Source organism: Hippopotamus amphibius, chromosome 7 (assembly GCF_030028045.1).
Source record: "Hippopotamus amphibius kiboko isolate mHipAmp2 chromosome 7, mHipAmp2.hap2, whole genome shotgun sequence".
Taxonomy (NCBI): domain Eukaryota; kingdom Metazoa; phylum Chordata; class Mammalia; order Artiodactyla; family Hippopotamidae; genus Hippopotamus; species Hippopotamus amphibius.
Window position 1 is genome coordinate 141,149,217 of NC_080192.1, and position 25,619 is coordinate 141,174,835.

Consider the following 25,619-nt stretch of genomic DNA (forward strand, 5'->3'; position numbering starts at 1 on the left):
ATTCAGTATCAATTTCATATACTGAAATTACTAGTATCTTTTAAAAATCAGAATTTGTTTCTTAAAAAGTGCTACTAAATAGAATAAGTTTCAAATGTAAAAATTTATAAATATAGAACCTCAAGTATAAATGTAAATATATAATTATGTATTACCCCTACATTATCTTGATATAAATCATTAGCAAATTAAAGTATTAGTATTATTTGAAAATAAATACTACCAAAGACTTACTGCACAAATGAAATAGTATTTGATCTTTAAAGAATGGTTTAAAAAACCAAAAATAGTATTATTGTTGAGTTGAGCAACTGTTCAAATGTTCCAACTGCTGAAAAAGCGCTCTGGCTCTAGTGGGGGATATTATGGGAAAATATTTATAAACTATTTCCAGATTTTTTTCCTGTTTATTTAATCTTTATGTAACTCCATCTCTCTGTGATAACTTTTGGGGAGGCTGTGGGGTAAGCAAGGATTCAGTTCTTTTACTGATGGCAAGCTGTAGTTGCAAAGAAAGATTTCTTTTGTCTTCATTATATGTAGGTGAAGACTTATAATTTAGTATGAAGTGTATATATATTCCAAATTTGGGGAAAGTCTCTGAACTAGAGGAGAATATTTATGCTTGTTATTAGAAGCTTTTGCCTTACCAATTTAAATTTTTTCTTCTTGTGGAGGTTAAACGGAGATACTGTAGAGGACTTTCCAAATGAATACACCCTTTTTGATTTGAAATTTTAATGGAGAGTATAAATCTGGATATATCTAAAAACATGTGATTCACATCTTGCATTTAAACTTATTAAAATATCTGAATTATACCAATAAAGATATACCAACATTTTTGTTCTTAAAAATAGCCTAGTATGCTAAAATGCTCGTGTGAAAAGCAGTTCAGCTGTCCTGAAGAGGGGATTTGTGGGGTGGGGGTGGGGTGAGTTGTCAAAATGTGAATTTAACAGTCTCAACTTAAGTGGAAGCTGTATATTATTTTTTAATGTATTTTTTTTCTCTCAGTTGAGGAAAATCAGTATTGTTTTAATGTGTCTACATTAATGGTATCAGTGGGATATAGATAATTTTAATTGTGATTAAAAATATTTACCGTTTACTCTTAACACCTCTACCTCATTCTGCTATTAAAGAATATTTTCACATAGTATTGACATCTTTTTTAAAGAATGGAAATTAAAAATATGAAATATAACTTGTAAATAAACAGTAGTGCAGTTCTTCTAGAATTAGTAAATTAAAAACTCAAGTTATCTTTCTAAGGTTTGCGTGTAATTTTCCCCACATTTTCTCACTATCCAGATCCTCAAAAGTTCTCTTTATTACTGATTTATTTTCTACAGTCCTTCAGCTTCCTTCTTTCCCCTTCCAAGCTTCCACTGGTGGTTGAGACAAGGCAGATGATTTAAATATATTGAAACTCTAAGATTTAGGTAGTGTTTTTGCCACATCATTTTCTAATAGTAAGACCTTGGGCATACCAAAATCACTTAATCTCTGTAAACTTTAGTTTGTTTATTTTTAAAATGAGAATATGTCCTTCTGCCCTCCTCACAGTTACCTGGGGATGAAACAGTATATGCACTAGTGCTTTAGAAATACTGTTTTCTTCACAAGCATAAGCGTTGAGTAATTTGAGATTTGGTTTGTTTCTTACTAGTTTTTTTCACTCCCACCAAGTTATATGTATGTACTTTTTCCTATTTTGATTATAAATTTAATGCATGTTTGTTGTAGAAAGTCTGGAAAATACAGAAAACCTAGAGAAGAAAATAGAAACCTGAACAGTACATCATCCCGTTTTCATGTTTTTAGGGGACATTTAATTTTGAGCCTGGATTTCTTGAGGGTAAAGATAGTTAGCGTCTCTCTCACTTATTTTTAGATTTTCTATTCTTTGTGTTCACGAGGCACAAAATTAATGCTTGTTGAATGAATGGGAACTTACTTAGTCTGGGTGTATTTCTTAAAGTCAGAAGCTTGGTAAAATTTTTACTGGACTTTTGAAGAGAGGAAAGACATCTGACTAGCAAAGATAATAGTGGATGCATATTTTAAAATGACGTTTTTCTGTTGGCTAAAAGTACAATGGAAAACATGATAGAGTCAACCCTAATATTCTCTGTCAGAAGTTAGGAAACTTAAAGCTATTGGATATGGTGCCACTGGGCAGTCTCATATCAAAGTGAATTGACATTTATTTAGTGAGAACAAGTTTAAAGGCGTTTTATCTTGAATGCTTGAAAATTATAACAACTTTTGTTTTTCTCTTTTTATTTTTTGTTAAACAGGATGGCTTAAATTCCTTGGTCCTTGATTTGGATTTTCCTGCTTTGAGGAAAAACAAAAATATAGATAATTTCTTAAATAGATGTAAGTATGTGTTAACTTCATATTTGATCACATAACTCTACTTTTGATAAGAGATTTGTTTAATTAATATTATTAGTCCACAAACTTTTTTTTTTAATTTATTTTTTATTTTTTATTTTTTGGGGGTACACTAGGCTCAATCATCTGTCTCTACACACATATCCCCGTATTCCCTCCCCTCCGTGACTCCCCCCCCCCTCGAGTCCCCCCCACCCTCCCCGCCCCAGTCCTCCAAGGCATCCTCACAAACTTTTAACTTATTAAACTTAAGTATTTTTTAGTTTGCCATTTATTTATTTATTTTTTAAATAAATTTATTTATTTATTTATTTAATTGGCTGTGTTGGGTCTTTTTTGCTGTGTGCGGGCTTTTAGTTGCAGTGGATGGGGGCTGCTCTTCGTTGTGGTGCGCAGGCTCCTCATTGCCGTGGCTTCTCATTGTGGAGCATGGGCTCTAGGCGCGTGGGCTTCAGTAGTTGCAGCACATGGGCTCAATAGTTGTGGCTCAATGGGCTCTAAAGCTCAGTCTCAGTAGTTGTGGTGCATGGGCTTAATTGCTCCACGGCATGTGGGATCTTCCTGGAGCAGGGATCGAACCCGTGTCCCCTGCATTGGCAGGTGGATTCTCAACCACTGCGCCACCTAGGAAGCCCCTGCCATTTGATTTAAATACTAATGTTCTTTATTTTCAAAGCAAAATTGCAAAACCAATTAAAGTATGTAAAGTAAGTAGAGTTCAAGTTTTGATTAAAGACTGCTTAGCAGTTTTAGGACAGGTCATTTATGGCGGTTCCAAGAGAAGTTTTCAGTTAATATTAACAGCTCTAAGACTTAACTTTACCTGAAGAGTAATGTATGAACTTTGTTTTATAAATGTAGACATTTCAGTCTAGTTAATGAAAGATAATGTGATAACAGTTATTGCCGTAAACGTAGTAACTTTTAACATATGTTAGTATTGATGTTGCAATGAAGTTGTAAATGAAGTCGGATCCTGAGAATAAGAAATTCTCAAAATAATTATATATATATATATATATATATATATATACTATGTGAACATAGTAATAAGCTCTTTAATTAGTCAGAGACTGGGCTGTTTTCCTAATTAAAAAATCTTATCTATAGTTATCAGATCTACAATATGTGATTACTATTTTTCAAAGAAGTAGGCTGCCAGAATTCATTATGGAGATTAGCCTTGCATACTTTCACAGCAGCTTTCTGCCCCGATTCAGAGTGTACTCCAGGATTGCATGCCTCATCACAGTTTCAGCTGTCATCTAACTTGCCAAGCAACAGAGTCAGAAACAGAATAGTTTGCTACTTTTTGGTAGTCATTAATATGTTTATATGTGTTAAACCAGAGAGTTTTTGACCTTTGATGTAGTTTATATGTCTTAGAGTTTTAAACAGCAACCTTTAAAAACTGACAGATTTAGCTGAAAACTAAGCCCGGATTCTTGAAATAAAAAAATTTGTTTACAAATATGGTGATTACTTAAAAATGTTGTTTATAAACATGGTGATCTTTTTACCGTAGATGAGAAAATTGTGAAAAAGATCAGAGGTCTACAGATGAAGGCAGAAGACTATGATGTTGTAAAAGTTATTGGAAGAGGTGCTTTTGGTGAAGTCCAGTTGGTAAGAAAGAATTTGTTCTTTTTATTATTTCTTTTGATAACATGGTTTTGTGAAACATTATCAATGGCCCTTGAGTAAATCTGATTTCTGTGTTCAACCATGCCAGAAAATTAGCTTTATGAACTTGGTCAAGTCATTCCATCTCTGAGAGCCTCAGTGTCTTCATCTATAAAAGGAGATAATTGTGCTCTAAATACCAGGTCTTTTCCAGCTGTGAAACACTGGGGTTTAGAATAAGGGCAACTTGGCTTCACACATGATCTGCCTAGCAGTTAATATTCTTCCAGAACTACTGTGTTCTTATTTAGTGTTCAGATTAATAACATTTCTGCTTAATTAACTGAGATTTAGGTATGTGAGAAACCCAACAAAGGCATATTAATAACTGAAAGTAAATATGAAATTTACCTTTGTAGGCCAAAGTGTTAGCACTGGAAATATTTATAAATGTTTGCAAACATTTCAACTATTTGTATTATTCTATGAGGAACTATAATATACTATTCCTATTTTCATCACCTGAATGTGAAACTTTTTTTTTTTTTCCCTCTTATAGTTAAACTGTGGAGTCAAATTCTGTTTTTAACTTAACAGGGCTCTACTTTTCTTGATGGAGCACCAAGAAAAACTGACTGCCTGCCAGCATGGATTTCTCTAGGAACAAGTCATGACAGACTGAGCTTTTGTCTTTTTCTCTTTCATTCCTTCTTTCTTTGATAGGTTTATTGAACTTGTAGATCAGGATAGTGCAATAGGTGTAATATATAAGATATGTGAAAAAGTCTGACATACTTGAGGATGATACAGAGAAGCGTCAGTGAATAAGCATATGGGCAGGGAGCTTTATAACTAAGTTAATAGCTGTGTTCTAAGGAACCTGATGAAGGCATGAATGGTTCTTTGGATCCCCAGGGACAAGTTTTAGGATTCTTTCCTCTCCTATTAAACGTTTTATTAATGACTTGTATGGAGGCAATGGTGGCGTGTTGAATAACTTTGCAAATGAGTTAAAACTGAAGTATGAGGATGATTTTAGAAGATGAGCCAAAACCCCGACGTCATCAGTTGGGAAAGTCATTAGCCAAATAGAAGAAGTGAAATTTCACCAGGATAATGACCTGTACTTGGGTGTGAAGAACTCAAGGAATAGATTGCTTAACAGTGTTCATGAATTAGAGAACAATGTTCCTTGAATGTAAACCAGGCAAAAGTCATTGGTGATGTGGCTACCCAAAATAGTAAAGAAAGTTTGGACTGCTCTGATAAATTTCTGAGATAATAGAGATAATTTTTCTCTAATTTGAGATGATTGGGCCATACCTGGAATATTTAATTCACCCTAGATGCCCTGTTGCCCTGTTTTAAAATGGATGAATAATGCTTAGGGACTTGAAATAATGCCATCTGAGGTATGGTTGAAGGAATTGAGACATTGATTGGGAGTAGATTTGAGGAATGGACTGCCTTGGAAACTAATGAGCTTTTGTTTTTGTTTTATTTTTTGTTCTTAGTGAAAGTGCTGAAGCTTCAGCTGGTAGAATGCTCTTGTGGGTAGGGTGGGAGATTAGGTTACATGACAGTTGATAAGAAAGTTTCTGTAAGATAAGGAAATTATAAAGTAGTTGAATCCTAGCTCTGCCATGGTCAAACTCAAAAGATCATGGTGAGTACAGGCAGGCTTGTCAATCTCTGAGTTCCAACCTGGATAATACAGGTAATAATAACTCTGTCATGGGGGTTGTTATAGGAAACTAAGTGAATTAATAAAATAAATAGGCCTGGTTGTAGTGTTCTCTCTGTTAACCATTATTATTTACTATTTAATATAGGAGTCATACTATTGTGTGTATGTTTCAAATATAATACATGTATTTGAAACATTGTTTCTTCATACTTATTTCATTGTGGTTAGGGAAGAGAAGCTAGAATTTGAAGTTTTGGAGGGAAATATGACAGACCTTGACTTGTCATATTTTTGTGGCAAGGTAGTCATTGTTCTGTGTTAGGTTAATTTGATCATTAAAGTTCAATATGTTAAAGGAAAGGAAAACATAGAAAGAGAAGGCTTTTATTTATGTTGTTAATTTCCATCCCGTGTTTAATTTTGACCACAATACGCAGAAACAAAGTCATATGTTTTTAAAAATGAAAAATATTTTAACGTTCTACTAATCTGGTGACCTGACCTGAGAGCTTGTACATGTTTGTTTTGGCTTTGGTTCTTGGTTGTTACCTTAGGCAGGGACTCTTAAAAAGAAGGATGATTGAAAAGGGAAAGCCCAAGTGCTTCTCCCGTAGTCTTTTAAAGTTGATTTGTATGTGGGTAGTTAAATTAGTTAGGCAGATATGTAAGGAATGTTCCATATTTGGCACATCTTTATGATTATGTTTTTCTAATCATCTGAAGACAGTTTTACAGTAGTAGGTGCAAATGTGTCTTCCCTTGTGAAATGCTTTTTCTGGTCAAGTTAAAAATACATTATTACAGAGGACATACCTGTCAGTTTCCACAAAGAAAATTCTCATTGTAAAAGTAACTTTGATATGTCACAGCAGCTATACCATAGTGTAAGAATAGAGTCAGACCGCGTATGGTTGAATTCTGACTCTTTGCTGTCTAGCTGTGACTTCAGACAAGTTACTTAATCTCTCTGTGCTTAGTTTCTTACCTGTTAATGAAGATAATAATATTTATACCTCATGGGATTCCTGGAAGAATTAAATGTGACTGTATATATATATAAATATTTCAAACAGTTCCTGGAGTATATTCAATAGTAAGTGTTAAGTAAATGTTAGTGGTTGTCAGACATAAAACAGCACATTTATCTATATCCATCAATGAAATGTTTAATCTGTTATGTTTGAGGAGCTGTGCTAGCCTCTAAAGATATAATAACATAGCCTCTATCGTGCTGAAAGTGGTAGTTTTGTGGAGGAGAGGAATAATTTTACTTTAAACAAGTAAAGTATTTTCAGAGTACGATAAATGCTATGAAGGAAAAGATCTGGATGCTATGAGGGAGAATAATGGAGGAATGTGCCTTATTCAGATTGGGGAGTTAGGAAAGTTCTTGCTGTGAGAAAGTGACATTTGAGTTAAGTTAAAGGAGTTGGCAACATGAAGAAGTGGGGATGGAGTGGGAGTTAAAATACAGAGGGAATACATGTGAAAATGTCATGAGTTAGGAAAGTGACAAGTCATTTAATTTATTTGGGTATAGATTTCCTCATCAGAAAAGGCATTTCTTGTGGAGTGAAAAGTTCTATAATCCCAGGAGGGCAAAATTTGTTCAACTTGTTGTCTTCTTTTCCCCTATCTGCAGAGGAGATTACATTTATGTTTTTATATCATGAAAGGTCCACAGCAATGGATGATTTTATCTAATATCCCTATTGTTTTTCGATTCTTCTCTTTTGGAATGTTTTATCACATCTCATTTTGATGGAACAGAATATGGTTCAGTATAGTATATTGATTAAGAGCATGTACTCTGGGGATATCCTTGGTGGTCCAGTGGACTCCGTGCCTCCAGTGCAGGGGGCACAGGTTCGATCCCTGGTCTGGGAACTAAGATCCCACATGCTGCGTGGTGCAGCCAAAAAAGGAAAAGAGAGGTGAATCAAGGACTTTGACGTGAATTTATAAATAAATATTAAAAAAAAGAGAGCATATACTCTGGAGGTAGACCTCTCAACTACATAACCTCTTTGTGACTTGGTGTCCTCATTTGTAAAATGAAGATAATAATAGTTTATTATTCATAGGTTGCTATGAGTGTTAAATGAGCTAATATATGGAAGATATCTAGAATAGTATCTGACACATAGCAAATAGGTAATAAATTGTAGGCTAAAATTGGAGCCTCCTGGAAAAGCAGTTAAGCTCCCTTTAAAGACTCATATACTAATTTTACATATTGGCTTAACAAAACATGTTTTTATAGTTAAGGTAGTAATGTTCAACTTTTAATAGATATTTTTGCATAAAGTACTCTGGTACTGTGGAAAAACAAAGTCATCTACTTTTGTTTCCATTCTGTGATATATAGATTTCCTATCGTCAGAGCTTTCATTTCTTTATCGTGAAGTGGCACTAATAATAGAACTTTTATAAGAGTTTTTGTGAGGACTAAATTATGTTATACCTATGTGGTGCTTATCATGGAGCTGGCACGTTGTAGATATCAAGTAAGTATTAGCTGCTGTCGCTATTGTCAGTTTCCGTGGATTTGTGGCATTAAATGAGTTTTTGTTTGTTTGTTTGTTTTTGGCACATGGGCTTCGTTGCTCCGTGGCATGTGGGATCTTCCTGGAGCAGGGATCGAACCTGTGTCCCCTGCATTGGCAGGCGGATTCTTAACCACTGCGCCACCTAGGAAGCCCTAAATGAGTTTTAATTTTGAATAAATAATCAGAAGTCTTGTTCTTACTTTCATATATATTTATGTATGCTAATTTGCTAGGGCTGCCATAGCAAAATACCACAGATTCTGTGCTTAAATACAGAAATTTATTTTCTTACAGTTCTGGAGGCTAGAAGTTCAAGATCAAGGTGTTAGCATGTTTGGTTTCTTCCGAGGTCTTTCTCCATGGCCTGCAGATGGCCACCTTCTCAGTGTCCTCACATGGTCTTTCCTCTGTGCATGTATATCCCTGGTGTGTTGCTCCGTACGTCCTTAATCACCTCTTCTGTAAGGACTCCAGTCAGATTGAATTAGCACCTGTCCCAGCTGTCTCTTTTTAACTTAATCATGTCTTTAAAGGGCCTGTCTCCAAATAAAATCACATTCTGAGGTACTGGAAGTTAGGGCTTCAGAATGTGAATTGGGGGTGAGGGGGACAGGATTCACCCCACTACAGTATGTATGTATGTTGGGGTGAACTTTTCAGTGAGATAACCTTTTTGACCATGATATGCATGCTTACTTTTTTTGTTTATGTTTATTAATTTTTCTTGGACACTAATTCTTTTTTCCGTGAAAAAGAAAGTTACAAATTCTAGCCTTGCAAATGTCTTCCTAAGGTAGAAATACAGTCTTCTCTATTAGTAGAATATACACTGTTCTTCAAATATTCCTTTGGTTAGTTGATTAGCAAATGTTTATTAACTAAATGTCAGGTATCATTATATGTGTCGTCAACACATTAAATAAGTAAACTACTCAGACAAGGTACCTTTACATTCATGGAACTTTTGTTTTGAAAAAGTTACAGTTTCAAAAAGAAATTGTGGTCTAGTTTCTAAAAGTAGAGTTATAAATTAATCTTCTTAAATGTAATACATATATGTTAGGACTTATATATGATTCTTTACTTGGAGGAGATGTATAAAACCAAGTTTTCATGGTAACAGTGGAAATATTTTTATTTTTGAATTGTTATTGTATCATCTTTGAATTTGGAAACCTTTAATTGGTTTTGCAATATTGTTTACTCATTCTTAAGAAAAATGTTATGACATTAAATTTTTTCTTGGTAGTGGTTTTATTTAAAGCTACACAAATTAATATATGAATGTATTCTCATTCTCAAAGGTCTAAATTGCTTAGAATTAGGTAAAATATGAAAATCCTTATGTCTTCTCTCTAGTCCCATTTTCAAACATGAAGGTAACTAGCCTATTGGTATCCTTTTAGTGCTTTGATGATTAGAAATATTTGGGGACTGTTGCAAAACTAGTGTCAAATTATTTTCAGTGGCTATTTTTATTTTATTCTAATTATTTTCTTTCTGGGGAAGTTGAAACCTTTTCATATTGCGTTATCAAAATTGCATCAGTGCTAATTATTTTCCCTTGAAATTAAAAATTATTTGAACATCAAATATGTTCATAGTAGAATAATGAGACAACATTATACTTTTAAAAATCACCTGTAGTCCCACTACTGATAGATAACTACTTTTATTACTTTGATGTATAGCTTTCCAACTTTTCTGTTTCTAAAGATATGTGTAATATATGTATATTAAGGGATCATATTATGTACATGATTTTATAACTTGTGTTTTTTATGCAATGGTAAATAGTATTACACACTTTTATAGCAGTTACAGCATGCCAGGCGGGCTGCTAAGCAGTTGGTATGTAGTAGCCAGTTTTTACAACAGTCCTTCTGGATAGTATAATTACTGTTATTCCCATTTTACAGATGGGGAAATTCAGGTAGATAGGCTAAATAACTTGCCAAAGTTCATACAGCTGCTAAGTGGCTGAACTGAGATTTGAACTTAGATAGAGGACTCCAGAGTCCATTCTCTTTGCTGTATGGCCATAACCATTTTTCTGTGCCAATATAGACTTCATATGTAGTTTTTTTTGGCTACATGGTGTTTCTCATCTTAGTCAGCCTCTCCTTTCTTGAAACACCATTTTTTCTACATTACTAGCTCTTCTTTCTCAGTTTCCTTAGTGGTTCATTCTCCACCTGATTTCTAAGTATGGTAGTTTGCAAAGGCTAGACTTGTTTTTTTTGATCTGCATTTTCTCCCAAGGTAAGCTCATGCATTCCTGTAACTTTAAATACAGTCCATGTGATGTCAGGGCTCAAATTTGTAGCTACTGCTCAGAACTTTCTACTTTGCTCTCCAAATTCAATATTCATGATAGCTTAATTGACATCTCCATTAAGGTGTATCATGGATATCTAAAACATGTGAGATGAAAATGCTTGATTCCCTCCGTAACTTTGCTCTTGCTCCGCAAATCTGTTCCTTCTCTTATTTTACCATCTTAATAAATAAATAACTCTAGCATCAACCCAGTTGATGCTCAAGCCAAAAAATTAGGAGTCATTGATTTCTTTTCCCTTCATTTCCTATATTTAAGTTTTCAGTAAGTCCTGCTCGTAATATTTCTCTAGTCTCTCCACTTTTGGGGGGATATTCACTGCCATCACCTTTCTCCAAGATACCCTTTCATTCCCAGTCAAGTATGAGGGTCTGCTTTGTGTCCCGCTTTGTTTTCTACTTTTGCTAACAGTTTCACCATTGTACTGTTGATTTTGGATTGGGAAGTGCTGATGGAGAAAATACCAAGACTCTGCTTATTAAATCTTCTGCAGATTCATGCTATCCAAGCCCGGCTGAACCTATATTACTGTTTGGTAGACTGTTTTCCCTATACTTCATAGCCTTGTATTTTCACATACCACTCCTACCCCAGTATGGGTATAATATTATTGACCATGGGACTTTTTAACATACATGTTTTGTTTCATTTTGTTTTCTCTATTTCCCCACTTCTCTATAATGAGATATATGAAGAATGGGAAGTATAGCTCTATCTAGTACTAAGTGCTGCCAAATTGACCCCTCTAAAGTATATTCATTGCATCTCTCCTTTGCATTTTATGGCTCTCTTGCCTGCTAAATGAAGTATGAAGTCTTCGTCCTGGCCTTCTAGGCCCTCTTTTAAGACATCACCAATTGATCTTTTTAATCCTTATTTTCCATTATGCTATCCATTCTGAGCAGGCTACTTATTTCAGAGCATGCTCTTGTTTACCTGTCCTTTCCTCCAAAAATGTTGTTTCATTCACTCTCAGTGCTCACTTTAAAAGAGAAGTTTCCTAATTCCTTTTCCTTCCTTCTTACCCTTTGAGTGTACCCTCTCTCATCTACATTTTTTAATTATGATCATTTTATTTCATTTCCCATATTATGCCTTGTACTGTAGTTTATATGTATACTTCTTTGAATCTTTTTATATTGGAAATTTTTTGAAGACAGGAACTGTGTCTTTTCAATACCTTTGGCATTCCCATCAGGAGTTCATAGCTGTGTGTCTGAAAATAGTTCACCCATGTCTGGAAAGATGATCTTCTTTAGTCAAGTACACAGTTTAGTAGCAATATCTATAGAGCATCAGGGAGAAAGGGGAGAACTCTCACCATGTAGTCACTTGTTAATTCAGTCTTGAACATTGGTCAATGATGTGTGTGTGCAGCTAGATCATATCTGTAATTGGATTTTTCTTGTCTTTTTATATCCTGTACAGCACAGAACCTGAAACTTAGAAAGTTTTCATTGACGTGAATTGACTGTGATCGTCCCTGATCCCTGGGCTCAGGTGCTCCCTGGGGATCCAAAATGCTAAGGGAATACAGACTCTCAGTGATAGGACTCAAGGCTGATAAGAGATGAGGATCTTGTTCTTGGGTTTTGTTTTTGTTTTTTTAAATCTCCTACTGGCTTGCTTTTAATTTAAATGGTTTTAAACTAAGCTTTTAAAGTGGAGCCAACCAGAAGGAAAGAGTGTATGAGAAATGATTTTCTAACTCTTGGCCTGTAAACTCAGATTTTTTTAGTCCTTTTTTGGAATAAAACAGGCTCCTCGCTGGTTACCAGGTTATTTCTGATCTGCAGAAATTGTCTCCCTCCCTCCATGTTTTTATAATTCCTGTGTTCCCCCATTCAGTCTCAGCTGCCACAACCAGACCTGGCAGAAAGCAGAAGGACATGCTTTTCTTGCATCTGTAGTGGACACCTCAGCAGCACACAATAGCTGTTGCAGATCTGTCAGATAGATGTATTGGATCTTCTTATAAAACTAACCTATTGTAATTTTTGATATTAAAAATAAATTTTAAAGCCTCAGATGGGGCATTTTGGTTAGAATGATTTTCAGAAGTTTTTGTCCACAAGTGTTCTAGGAGATCTAGGTCCATTTTAGGATTTTTTCCAAACATATCTCTAGCTACACTTAGGAGGAATGTTTCATCTACTTAAAAAACTGTTTTTAAAAGAAGTACATATTAGCTATAGAAAATACAGACAAATCTAAGAAAATAAAAATCACTGAGGCTTCCATCAGCTGTGATAAAACTGTTAACTGTTTTGACCCTTATTATCTTTTTTTTTCCCTATATATAGTCAATTAGATGATATTTTTGCACTCATCTACTTTTTTGGGGGGGGTGGGGGACATTTAAATTTTTTTTTTAGCTCTTTATTGGAATATAATTGCTTTACACTGTTGTGCCAGTTTTTGCTGTACAACAAAGTGAATCAGCTGTATTTTATATCTATATCCCCATATTCCCTCCCTCCTGAGACTCCTTCCCACCCTCCCTATCCCAGCCCTCTAAGTCATCACCCATGGTTGAGTTTTTTTGTTTTGTTTTGTTTTTTGCACTCATCTACTTTTAAAATTAGAAACAAGGAGTATAGCATTCTTTCCTCTAACAAATGGAAACATTGGAAGAGAAGCAACGTTTTGATCCTTTAGGTAATCGTGGACTAGTGACATACGGGAGACACATGTAAAGCTTCATAACAGAATGAACTGAGTTCATTTGTCTATGGTGGAATTAGCTAACATTTTTATTGACTATATTCTGTGTTAAGTATTTATATTCATTGCCGTGTTTTATCTTTTCAACAATCCTATGAGATTCTTAAGTAGATGAATTCATCAAAATTTAGAGGGGTTAAGTGATTTGGCCACATAGTTCGTAAATAGCTAGGACTTTTGCCCAGGTTTGTTGACATCTGCATCCATGCTTTTAAGCAATACTCTCTGTACAGTGTGTTGATGAATCGCTACTATATCTGACTATTTATCCATCCATATTGAATAAAGGAGAAAGAGCTAGAGAACAAAGGGGAACATACAGAGACGCTGAGGGAGATTATAATAGAATCATTCAGAAGGAGAAATCCTCACAAGGAAGGTCAGTGGAAACCAGCTTTCCTAAAATAACAGCGCTTTATTGTAGTACTTTGTAATACTAGTACTAATGTATTTTAAGGTATGAGGCAGACGTTTGGCATGAATACAACTATTACCTCTTAATGTTTGTTCTGTAGATAGTCAAAGACTACAAGCTGGTGGTTCCTGACTCATGTGTTAAGAGCCTGTTAAGTGTTCTGTCTCAGTAGTTTAAATGAAATTCAGGCCTCATTATCTAGAGCATCTAACCAAATTTGTCTTTGTTTATTAAAAGTTTTATAGCTCTCATATAGATATAGCTATAATTTTGTTGAATTTGTTGAATTGGATAATTCAGCATTGTGCCAGCCACTAGGAAGCCTCACAAATGAAAGTTTCTACTGTATTCTGTTCTTAAAGGAGCTTATGAAGCAGACGTGTACACAGCTAATTATATTAGATTATTGTAAGCATTTTGGAAGCGCAGAAAGGGAAACAGTCTTGCACAAAGAATCACCAAGAATAAAGTCAACAAGCATTTTTCTCATGTTCAGAAAATCATCTTATGCCTGTATTTTTGTATATTTGAATGAATGGCCCTTTCCTTCTAGTTTGTTTTTGTTTAGTTGATTCATATATAAAAGATTAAACATAAGTGAATGTTTATTTCCCACTAGCTGACAAATATCTTTTAGTTTCTGTTCATAGCTGTTCTTTATAGCATAAACTCAACACTCTTGTTATGGTCTGAGTCAAGCATACATAATATTATGGTATAAATTAATTGGCTCTTACTGTTACATGATTGCTTTTTCTAATGAAGTTAAGAAACATTCAAAATCTGATTTGTACTTAGAATAAGTGAACGTTTGAAGAATGGCATAAATACAAAAGAGAGTACCTAGCCATCTCTTTTTAATGTTTTAAACTTTTTTAAAAAGACATTTTATTAAAAGCATTGCTGGAATGAGCATTTACTTTGGCGTAATTTGCTAAGTAAAAATCTGGTCTCTGTACTGTGGAAGGGATTTCTACTTTTAAGACCAGGATCCTTCATCCCGTAATCCCCCACCCTCCCAACCCATGTTTTCATATTGCTTTCCCATTCTATAAATGGCATAACACCATACAAATCAAAGAAATTGTTATTCCATTTTTGTAATTTAATAAAGAAGATGGATATAACCTATGACCCTCATCGTAACTTATTTGGCCCTTTGCATATAGGATTCTTTTCATGTAAAGTTACAGTATATCAAAACACTTTAAATTTCAAAATATTTTAAAATAAGATGTGATATAACCCATTGATATAATAACCTTTGTAATTATAATTTGATTAGGCAGTTTTCCTCCTGGGCTGTATTTTCTTTCTGTCCATATTGATGTTTTATTTATTTGTCATATCAGGTACTGAGAAGGGGTGTTAAAATTTCCAGCTGAAATTAGGATTTGCCTGTTTCTTTCTTTAGTTGTCAATTTTTGCTTCATTTTAAGCTCATTTATTAGATACAAACGTATTTAAAATTTTTAATGGCTTCCTAATGAATTATACCCCTCTTGTCTGAATTATCCTCTGTTTTCTCTTTGCCTTGAAGTCTACTTTGTCTGTTATTAATATTGCTCTATCTACTTTCTTATCCTTGCTATTTGCATGGTGTATCTTTTTCCATCTTTTTAGTTTTAACCTGTTTGATCTTATATTTAAAATACATGAGGTTAGGTTTTGCTTTTTAATGAATTCTGATACTCTCTGCCTATGAATTGTGTGGTTAGTCCATTTATATTTACACATATTTTAGACTGTTATGTCTTGTAGGCCCTTAAGTCTCTATTCATTTTCATTTATTCATTTTTTTCTTTATTTTTCAGATTGATTTGTGTTCAGGTTCACTGAATGGCCTTCTATCTTCATTCTTTGTTAAGCCCTTCCAAAGAATTTTCCATTTTAGTTATTTTTCAGTTACAGAGTTCAAGTTGGTTCTTTCTTTATAGTTCCATTTTTCTGTCGGTATTTCCTTCTGTTCATTCATCGAGACTGTGTTTTCCTTTTTTTCTTTAACATACTTTCTTTTAGGTCTTTGAACATATTTATGAGAGATGTTTAAAGTATTTGTTAGCTAAGTCCAACATCATTTGGGGGTGTTTTTGTTTGTTTTTTGTTGTTGTTTTCTCCAGATCTTTATTGGAGTGTAGTTGCTTTACACTGTTATAGCAGTTTCTGCTGTACAACAAAGTGAATCAGCTGTATTTATACATATTTCCCCAGGGTGTTTTCTGTTGACTGCTTTTTTCTTGATGATGAGTCACATTTTCCTTTTTGCCTATCAGGTAATTTTTAAATTATGTACTTGTCCTTTTGAATATGTGATAGACTCTGGATTTGTTATTTTTCTTTGACAAGAATTGATTTTCATTGTGATAAGCTGTCCAGTTGTTACTTGCTGATAACCCTTAACTTTTGGAGCCTTAGTTTTTTACTTTTAAATGTAGATGTGTTTAAAGACCAGGTTGTTTCCCAAGTCCTTTTAGGACTGCACCTCCAAGCTCTACTCTCCTTTTAATCTTTTGGGGTTTGGTATTATAAGGCTTTGTTAGGTTGTGCGAGAGTAGGCCTTGCTTTAGGGCATGGTTCTTTCTCCTAAGATGTCTCACTTGGATGCCCAGGAAATCATCAAGGTTTCTCCACTCTTTATTTGGCTGGAAATCGAATGTCCCTGCAATGCTGTTTAACATCTGGTGTCTCTGTTTTGTTATTAACTCCATAGCAGTTGCTCTTTGGTATACCTTTGGTATTTCCTCTTTGGATAATCCCTACCTTTGTTGAGCTTACATTCTAATATGGGACTCAGACAATACAAGGAAACAACATCAAAAAATTGCAAGTTATGATACCTTCTCAGAAGAAAACAAATTGAGTTCTAGGGCAGAGAACAATGAGGCTATTTCCACCACATCTGCAGTTACTTCCTTCACTGTAGTCTTGAACCCCTCAAAGTCATCCATAAGGGTTGTAATTAACTTCTTCCAAACTCCTGTTAATGTTGACATTTTGTCCTCTTCCCATGCATCACAAATGTCCTTCTGGCATCTAGAATGGCGAATGCTTTCCAGAAGGTTTTTAGTTGTCTGTGTGCAGGTTCATCAGAGGAATCGCTGTCTACGGCAGCTATAGCCTTACAAAATGTGTTTCTTAAATAATAAGACTTGAAAGTTGAAACGACTCTTTGATCCATTTTGATCCATTTGGGCTGCAGAATGGATGTTGTGTTGGCAGGCATGAAAAGAACATTAATATCATCATACATCTCCATCGGAGCTCTTGGGTGACCAGGTGCATTGTTAATGAGCAATAATAATTTGAAAGGAATCTTTTTTTCTGAGCATAGGTCTCATCAGTGGGCTTAAAATACTTAGTAAACCATGTTGTCAGCAGATGTGCTGTCATCTAGACTTCGTTGTTCCTTTATAGAGCACAGAGAGTAGATTTGGCATAATTCTTACAGGCCCTAGGATGTTCGGAATGGTAAAGGAACATTGGCTTCAGTGTAAAAGTCACCAGCTGCATTAGCTCCTAACATGAGAGTCAGCCTGTACTTTGAAGTTTTGAAGACAGATACTGACTTCTCCCTTCTAGCTATGAAAGTCCTAGATGGGATCTTCTTCCAGTATAAGGCTGTTTCATGTACCTTGAAGATCTGTTGTTTAGTGTATCCACCTTCATTAATTATCTCAGCTAGATCTTTTGGATAACTTGCTGCAGCTCCTGCATTAGCATTTGCTGCTTCACCTTGCTCTTTGATATTATGGGGAAAGTTCATGGGGAACCAACTTCTGCTAGCTTCAGACTTCTCTTCTGCAGGTTCCTCACCTTTCTCAACCTTCATAGAATTGAATAGAGTTAGAGCCTTACTCTGGATTAGGCTTTGGCTTATGAGAATGCTGCAGCTGGTTTGATCTTCCATTCAGATCATCTAAACTTTCTCCATATCAGCAAAGAGGCTGTTTGCTTTCTTATCAATTGTGTATTCACTGGGGTAGCACTTTGAATTTCCTTCGAGAACTTTTTCTTTGTATTCACAACTTGGCTAACTGGTGCAGGAGGCCTAGCTTTCGACCTGTCTCGGTCTTCATCATGCCTTTCTTACTAAACCTAATCATTTCTAGCTTTTGCTTTAAAATGAGAGATATGCGACTCTTCCTTTCATTTGAACACCTATAGGCCATTGTAAGATTAATTGGCCTGATTTCAGTATTGCCGTGTCTCAGAAAATAAAGGGGCCCAAAATGAGGGACAAGGGACAAGGACAAAAGAGACAAGGGAACAGCAGGTCAGTGGAGCAGTCAGAGCACATACAACATTTATTAGGTTTGCTATCTTACATGAGCATGGTTTGTGGCACCCCAGAACAATTACTGATCACAGATCACCATAACAAATATAATAATAGCAGTGAAAAAATCGGAAATATTGTGAGAATTGCCAAAATGTGACACAGAGACATGACGTAAGCAAATGCTGTTGGAAAAATGACACCAACAGACTTGCTCGACACAGGTTGCCACAAACCTTCAATGGGTAAAAAGTGTAATATCTACAAAGTATAATAAATTGAAGCGCAATAAAACAAGGTATACCTGTAAAAAGTGTCAGATCAGGGTGGTGTCGGTGGAGGCAGTTAGAATGGTTGGATTCTGAAACTGTTTGAAGGTAGGACTGACGTGATTTGCTGATGAGTTTTGTGAGCTGTATGAGAAGAAGAGGAGCCAGAGCTTTTTAGCCAGAGCAAATAGAAGAATAGAGATGCCATTTACTAAGATAGAGAAGACTGTAGGAGGAATAAATTTAGGGTTGAAGATTTGGAGTTCAATTTTGGACATCCTGTTAGATACCCAAGTGTAAATGTTAGCAGTTATTATTAATTATCCAGTAGATGTTAACTTTTATAATCATTCATTAAATATTTATTGGCTCTGTGGTAGAGTTTGCTATGTCATTCTAGGATTTAAATGATGGTCAAAAATAGACATGTCCTTGCCCTTATAGAATTAGCAGTTTAATGAAGAATTGATCAAATAACCATATTTTAGTAGTTTTTCCCTTTTAAAAAAATAACCTTTTAAATAGGATACTTAGGAAGAAATAAGGATGACTTAACAAAATCACAAATAACCCTTGATATCTAAATTTATTAGGTTCTTATGTTCAGAACGTGATGGATACGTGTACATATCTTACAAGTTTCTCATTTAACATCTTATTCTTAAAATTGGTTAGCTTAATTAACATGAGTGAATGAAGCCTCGTGAATTCATTTTTATTTAGATGAAATGAGGTAGTTATATATTGAATCTAGCATTTAAAGGTATTGTATATTTCATGAAATATTTAGGCTGTTGGGAATTTTCTGCTTTCATTAAAAATGTTATATTTTTACTTTTTATTAGTTAGCTAAGGATCATTTTGTTTCGTAACTAAAATCTTTAAAAATAGCATTATAGTATGATCTGTTGTGTACCATTAAAGTATTAATTCTTGCGTTTTAAAAAAATCAACAGGTTCGTCATAAGGCATCACAGAAAGTTTATGCTATGAAGCTTCTGAGTAAGTTCGAAATGATAAAAAGGTCAGATTCTGCTTTTTTCTGGGAGGAAAGAGATATTATGGCCTTTGCCAACAGTCCCTGGGTTGTTCAGGTAAGTCTGCTAACTTTTATGTTTATTTTCTCTTTTTATAAGTGCTTATTATTTGTAAGAATTGATTGGGCATGCTGAGAGTCCTATATCTCATTCACATAATGACAGTACAGTTATTTTTAATAAGATCTGATTCATTACACTTGTTTAATCTTCCTAAATGGTATGTCATATAGACATGACATGTAATACTTAATTGTTGTAGAGAAGCAACTTTCTCTTTTTTTAATTCCTTTATAAAGAATTGGATCAATTACCAGTATGGCATTGTTCCCCACCTACTCTTTCTCATGATTTATATAATAGGAACAGTAATCAACTTATCTTGAAAAGAGGGGAAAATTCTACATTAAAATTTTTGAAAATTCTCCTGCAGTCTCTTTTATATAACCTATAATTTAAGACAGTATTGGAATTCCTAATTCAGCCTTTTATTTGACTGTGAAATAAGGAATTTACTTGGTTACCCAGTAGTACAGGTCATAGAGGAAGGGCAGAATAAATAACTTTATTCTTTCCTTGTATTTACCAGTTTTCAAAATAAGGGATTAGTTTACTTTTATCCTCCAAAGGTGACCGATTTGGGAGAAGGATCAGTTTAAACTCATGGACTTAAAACCTGCTTGATGTGTCAGTCCTTTCTCGTATTGATAATCAAATTGTGACACCTTTGGCAGCGATCATGTTGAGTGTGGCTCTGAGTGCTTTTGACAGAGCCATGTAGTCTTCCACTGCTAGCTTGCTAGCTTGATGTATAACAGAATGTTTCAGGCCTATCTTGTACATTCTCTGCCCATCTCATGGAGTTAACCTTGCTTGTAGGTCCATCTTTTGTACATGTGTGAATATTTCTTTTAGGATAAATTCCTGACATTGGAATTGCTAAGTCATATGGTGTGCACGTTGGACATTTTGTTTGATAGTGCCAAATTGCCTTGTAAAGAAAGGTTTTTTACAAGTTTATATTACACTGTAATTGTCCAATAGATGTTTTATTTCACTAAATGTTTACAAAATGCTGCATATTGTAATTATTTTAAATTTTTATTAGTTGCATCCTTGAGAAATAAAATGTTATTATATTAAGTTGCACTTTTTATTATGAGGTTCAGCATATTTCGTGTGCTTATTAGTAATTTGTATTCCCTCTCCATTGCTTATCCCATTTTCTAATGTTGTTTTGCTTTTTGAAAATTGATTTGTTAGAATGTTAATACATTATGAATATTAATCCTTTGTTATATATGCTGGGAATATATTCTCTTGGACTATTACTTGTCTATTGTTTCTTGAATTTTTAAATTTAGATGTCATATCTATAGATTCTATATTTTAATTTTTGCTGGGGAACACCTTCCCTATCTCCAAGATTATATATTCTCTTATACTTTCTTTAACTTTTTATATTTTGGGGGGGGGGGGGATGGGGGGATTCTATTTTTAAATCACTAGGAATTTTTTTTTTTTTAATTATAAAGTAAGATTTGTTTTTCCCAAATGGGTAGCCAATTTCCCCAGTGCCATTTGTGGAAAAGCCTGTGTTTTAACCCATGAAGTAAATGAAAGGTCCTGTATGTCATTCATGTGTATTCATGTATACACATGAATTTCTCTTTTGACTGTTTCCCATTACTTTGACTTGTTAGTGGTTTCTACACTAAAATCATTGTTTTAATTTCTGTAGTTTTTAATATATTTTGGTATCTGGTAGGACATGTCTCCTCTCATTATTATCCTTTTATAATATTTTTGTGGCAATACTTAAGATTTTTCTCGTAAAGTTAGAATTAGCCTTTCATTCTGTTAAAAAAAAAGTTAAAATTTTGACTTGCATTGCTTTAATTGATAGGCTTTTTTTTTTTGGTTATTTTGATTATTTTGGACTACTAGGTCTTTCCATAACAATAATAGTACATCTCTTTATATAGGGATTGATCTTCAGTAAAACCATATTACCTTTTCCTCTGAAATAGGATCAGAAGAAACTTATATATAAGAAAATAATTTTTAAAATATGTAGATACCGGAAAATAAAAAAAAAAAATAGTATTGGCTCAGTCTTTCAATGTAGTGTAGAATAGTAGGAATTTTTCATCATGTTAAACTTCAGTGGGTAGAGCTCTGGTGTTTAACTGTTAAATCTGATGTTTGCTGAAGCTTCCTGGTTAAGACAGTAAAGGATTTGGCCTGTCCATCTGTTCTTAGCTTACCAAATATTTTTTATCAGGAATAATGTTAAAGTATTTGAAATGTTTGCTTCAGCATCTTTTAAGATGGTTTTCTTGCTTAATCTGTTATTATAGTACACACAAAAAATAAATTAGTTATTATAGTACATACAAAAAGGTAGTGTAAAATCTAAAGTAAATGCTGTTTGCTATAATAAGATATTTTCAATAGAATACTGAATTTGACTTACTTATGTTTTAAGTAGTTATCCATCTATTTGTGTAAGTGACATTTGACCTTTTAATTTATTTTTAACGTAGACTCTTCTGGTTGGTTTTCATATCATAGTGAGACCACCCTAACAGACATAGTTGAAAAGCACACCACTTTTTTCCAAGCTTTGGTACAGTTTATATAAAGTAGAAATTATTCATTCCATGAAGCTTGTTTGAACTTGCTTGCAAATCTTTCAAGAAAAAATTTCAGTATATTTAATGATATATTTTTTAATTTTTAAAATTTATCATGGTACATTTCAAACAAATACCAAAGTAGAAAGAAAGTATATTGAATCCCCAGGTACTGTTCACTCAGCTTCAGCAGTTACCAGTCATGGCCAGTCTTGTTTCAATCACACCAGAAATTGGCAAACTTTTTTTTTTGTAATGAGCTAGATAGTAAATATTTTAGGCTTTGTGGCCCAGGAGGCAAAATCAAAGATATTATGTAGGTACTTACATGGCAAGCAAAACATTTATGCAGTTTTTTTATTGATGACATTCAAAATATAATAATAGAATTGAAAAAATACAGGTCTATTAGGAAGAAGATGAAATTATTTTCTGGGGCAATAACAGTTTGCAAAATCGGGGTTCACAATTAGTGTTTCCTATCAAAATTGATTGTAGATGTTCTGTTAATACTGATGTATAATAAGATTTTACGTATTTATCTTACCAGAAAATATCTTTTCACACAGCTGGTTACTGCTAAATACTATTATCCACCAGCATATGATTTATTTTTTTATCAATAGGCTTTAGTTTTAAAAACAATTTAAAAATTTTACAGAAAAATTGAAGAGATATTGAGAGCTCCCATATACTTCCTGTACAGTCTCCCTATTATTGACATATTGCTTTAGTAAGGTACAGTGTTAGAATGAATGAACCAATATTGACACATTATTAGTAACTGAAGTCCATAGTTTACTCAGATTTTCTTAGTTTTTGCCTAATGTGCTTTTTCTGTTCCAGGATCTCATCTAAGATAGTATGTTACCTTTAGTTGTATCTTCTTATGCTCCTCTTGGCTGTGACAGTTTCTGACTTTCCTTGTTTTTGGTGACCTTTATAGCTTTGAGAATTACTTCTCAGTTTTATTGTAGGACGTGTATGCTAAAATTTGATGTTTTTCTCATTATTTATACTAGGGTTGTGGGTTTTTGAGAGAAAGACTGCAGAGGTCAAGTGCCATTTTTATCGCATATGTCAAGGGTACACACTAATACATTCTTTGTGTTAACCTTGAGTGTGTGGTTTTGATTGAGTGTGTTTATCACTTGGAAGACGTTTATAGAATTCTGTTAAAATTCTTCTCTTGGTATTTACCTTTTAGCATTGTCATTACATTGCAGGTTAATCAATTCCAATTGAAGGTTAGGTAGAAGCTTCTCAATTGCAAAGTTCAAATGGGTTTTTTTAGTGGATATTTCTTTTGCACTTACATACATGTCCAAAAAATGCTGCTGGACTCTGGGACTGTAGTTTGAGATCAGAAAGCATATCCACTGCAAATTTTGTGGGAATGGAGATCTCCCTTATTGTTTTGATTTAAATAGCATGGGAAAGTATATGCAGTAGCTTGATATTAGTTGTCATAAAAATGATTGTGTCATAGAATAAGTTTTGCATATAGTGCTATTTTGCCTTGTCTTTTTAGGTTGTGTTAATTAAGAAACATTATCAAGTTGCAGCTAAAGCTAATTTCCAAAGCTATTCAGTGCTCAGTCATAGTAGTTGCTGGTGGTTCTTGATCAGACAAATTTCAGTCTCATCTCTGAGCTCAAATAATTTCAGTAAAACTATACCACTGCTAAGCTATTGAACTGCTCTGTAGTAGGGTTGGTCAGGACATTCAGCTTCTATTTCTGGCAAAAATTCACAGAACTGATGGTGATGGTTAAGTCAACAAGAGCAAATAACACCATCAGTACTACTTATTTATTAACACATGAGATTCAAATATATTTTCCACACCGTACCTACTGATTAATATTGATCTGTATTTGATCTATACTGATCTGTAGTTGATCTGTGCTGACTGTTCATAGAGGCTAATTCTTTACTCAACTTCAAACTTAGCACTTAATCCTCCAATAAATAATATCTACTGCATAGTATTAATAATATCTGTTGACTCATCAGGAGTCAGGGAAAAACACTCAAAATCATTTGTCTTGTTTTTATTTACTTATTTATTTAGTTATTTATTGGCCGTGTTGGGTCTTTGTTGCTGCACGTGGGCTTTCTATAGTTGCTGTGAGCAGAGGTTATTCTTCATTGTGGTGCATGGGCTCCTCATTGCCGTGGCTTCTCTTGTTGCGGAGCACGGGCTCTAAGTGCATGGGCTTCAGTAGTTGCGGCACATGGGCTCAATAGTTGTGGCACACAAGCTTAGTTGCTCCGCAGCATGTGGGATCTTCCTGGAGCAGGGATTGAACCCATGTTCCCTGCATTGGTAGGTGGATTCTTAACCACTGCGCCACCTAGGAAGCCCTGCCTTGTTTTTAAATTGATGATTTTTCAACTCTTTGAGCAACTGTTGTTGCTGAAAGATTTAGTCTTAAACAAATTGGTTTTCTCTAGACACATTTCTTCTGCTGATGCAAAACCAGACACAATTTAAGTATTCACCATTGGTAAGTAGCTTTTCTTGCTTGTCTAACAAGCCATCTGGAAACTTTCTTTGGTTTCAGTCTTACACACATTTAGCAAATTTTAATATTTTACCATAGTTAATTTTAATCTTTTAATTGTGAAGTACTAAACATTACAAGAACTGTTGAAATTCTTTTTTAAAAAATTTATTTTATTGAAATGTAGTTGATTTACAATGTTGTGTTAGTTTCTGCTATACAGCAAAGTGATTGAAATACTTTTTGTTCTCCTACCCAATCTTTTTTCCCTGCCTGCCTTCTGAGAGATAGCTCTATCCTGAAATTAATTAATGCCCTTCCTGTATTTAAATCTCTTCCTGCCTCTTTCCCAACTGGCTCTTCTACCAGCATTTTAATTTTTCATGTGATTGTTTATCTGTCATTTTAGATAAATGGAATCATACCACATGTCTGTTTCCCTTAGCATACTGTTTTTGAAGTTCATGCACATTGTAACATGTGCTTCATTTCTTTTTAGTGCTGAAGAGCATAGCACATTGTATGTAGTTTAATCAAGGAGATATTTGGTGTTTGTCCCCAGTTCTTAGCACAGAGCTACAAAAGCTCTTGGATTTCCCGAGTGTTGAGTGTCTTTGTTATGCTGATGAGACCATTCCTGGTGTCCTTTTGATAACTTTTGGGTGAGATGGGGACTGATCATTGGAAAGAATAAGCATGTGATTTGAAGATTGGGACTTTCAGCCTTCCAACCTTCAGGGTACTGGAAGGGGGTTGGAAATTGAGTTTAATCACATGGCCAATGATTTAATTAATCATGCCTATGTAATGAGACCCTAGTAAAAGCTGTGGACATTGACACTCAGTGGAGCTTCCTGGTTGTAAAGACATTGATATACTGGGATGGTGATTCACCCTGATTCCAAGGAGAAGGTGCAGAAGCTCTGTTCCCTCCCAGACCTCACCTTATGTGTATCCTGTGGTCATATGTATGGTGCTTTCCTGAATTCTTTGAGTCAGCCCAGTGGATTATGGAACCTGAGTGGGTCATGGGAACTCCAGAATTTGTAGTTAGTTAATCAGAAATGCTGGTGGCTTGGGGACTCCCAAAGTACAGAAGTACAGCTAATGTCTGAAGTGGGGGCAGTCTCGTGAAAGACTGGGCTCTTAACTTGT

General features: G+C 34.4%; 1 protein-coding gene across 1 annotated transcript in view; it reads left to right on the forward strand.

Annotated features, from left to right (window-relative positions):
- The window catches only part of ROCK2 (Rho associated coiled-coil containing protein kinase 2), a 137,448-nt gene that overhangs the window by 53,307 nt on the left and 58,522 nt on the right, over positions 1–25,619 (forward strand). The window contains exons 2-4 of the mRNA XM_057741062.1: positions 2,304–2,385; positions 3,929–4,029; positions 19,241–19,378. Coding sequence (XP_057597045.1) covers positions 2,304–2,385; positions 3,929–4,029; positions 19,241–19,378 — 321 coding nt within the window. The remainder of the gene's footprint in view (positions 1–2,303; positions 2,386–3,928; positions 4,030–19,240; positions 19,379–25,619) is intronic.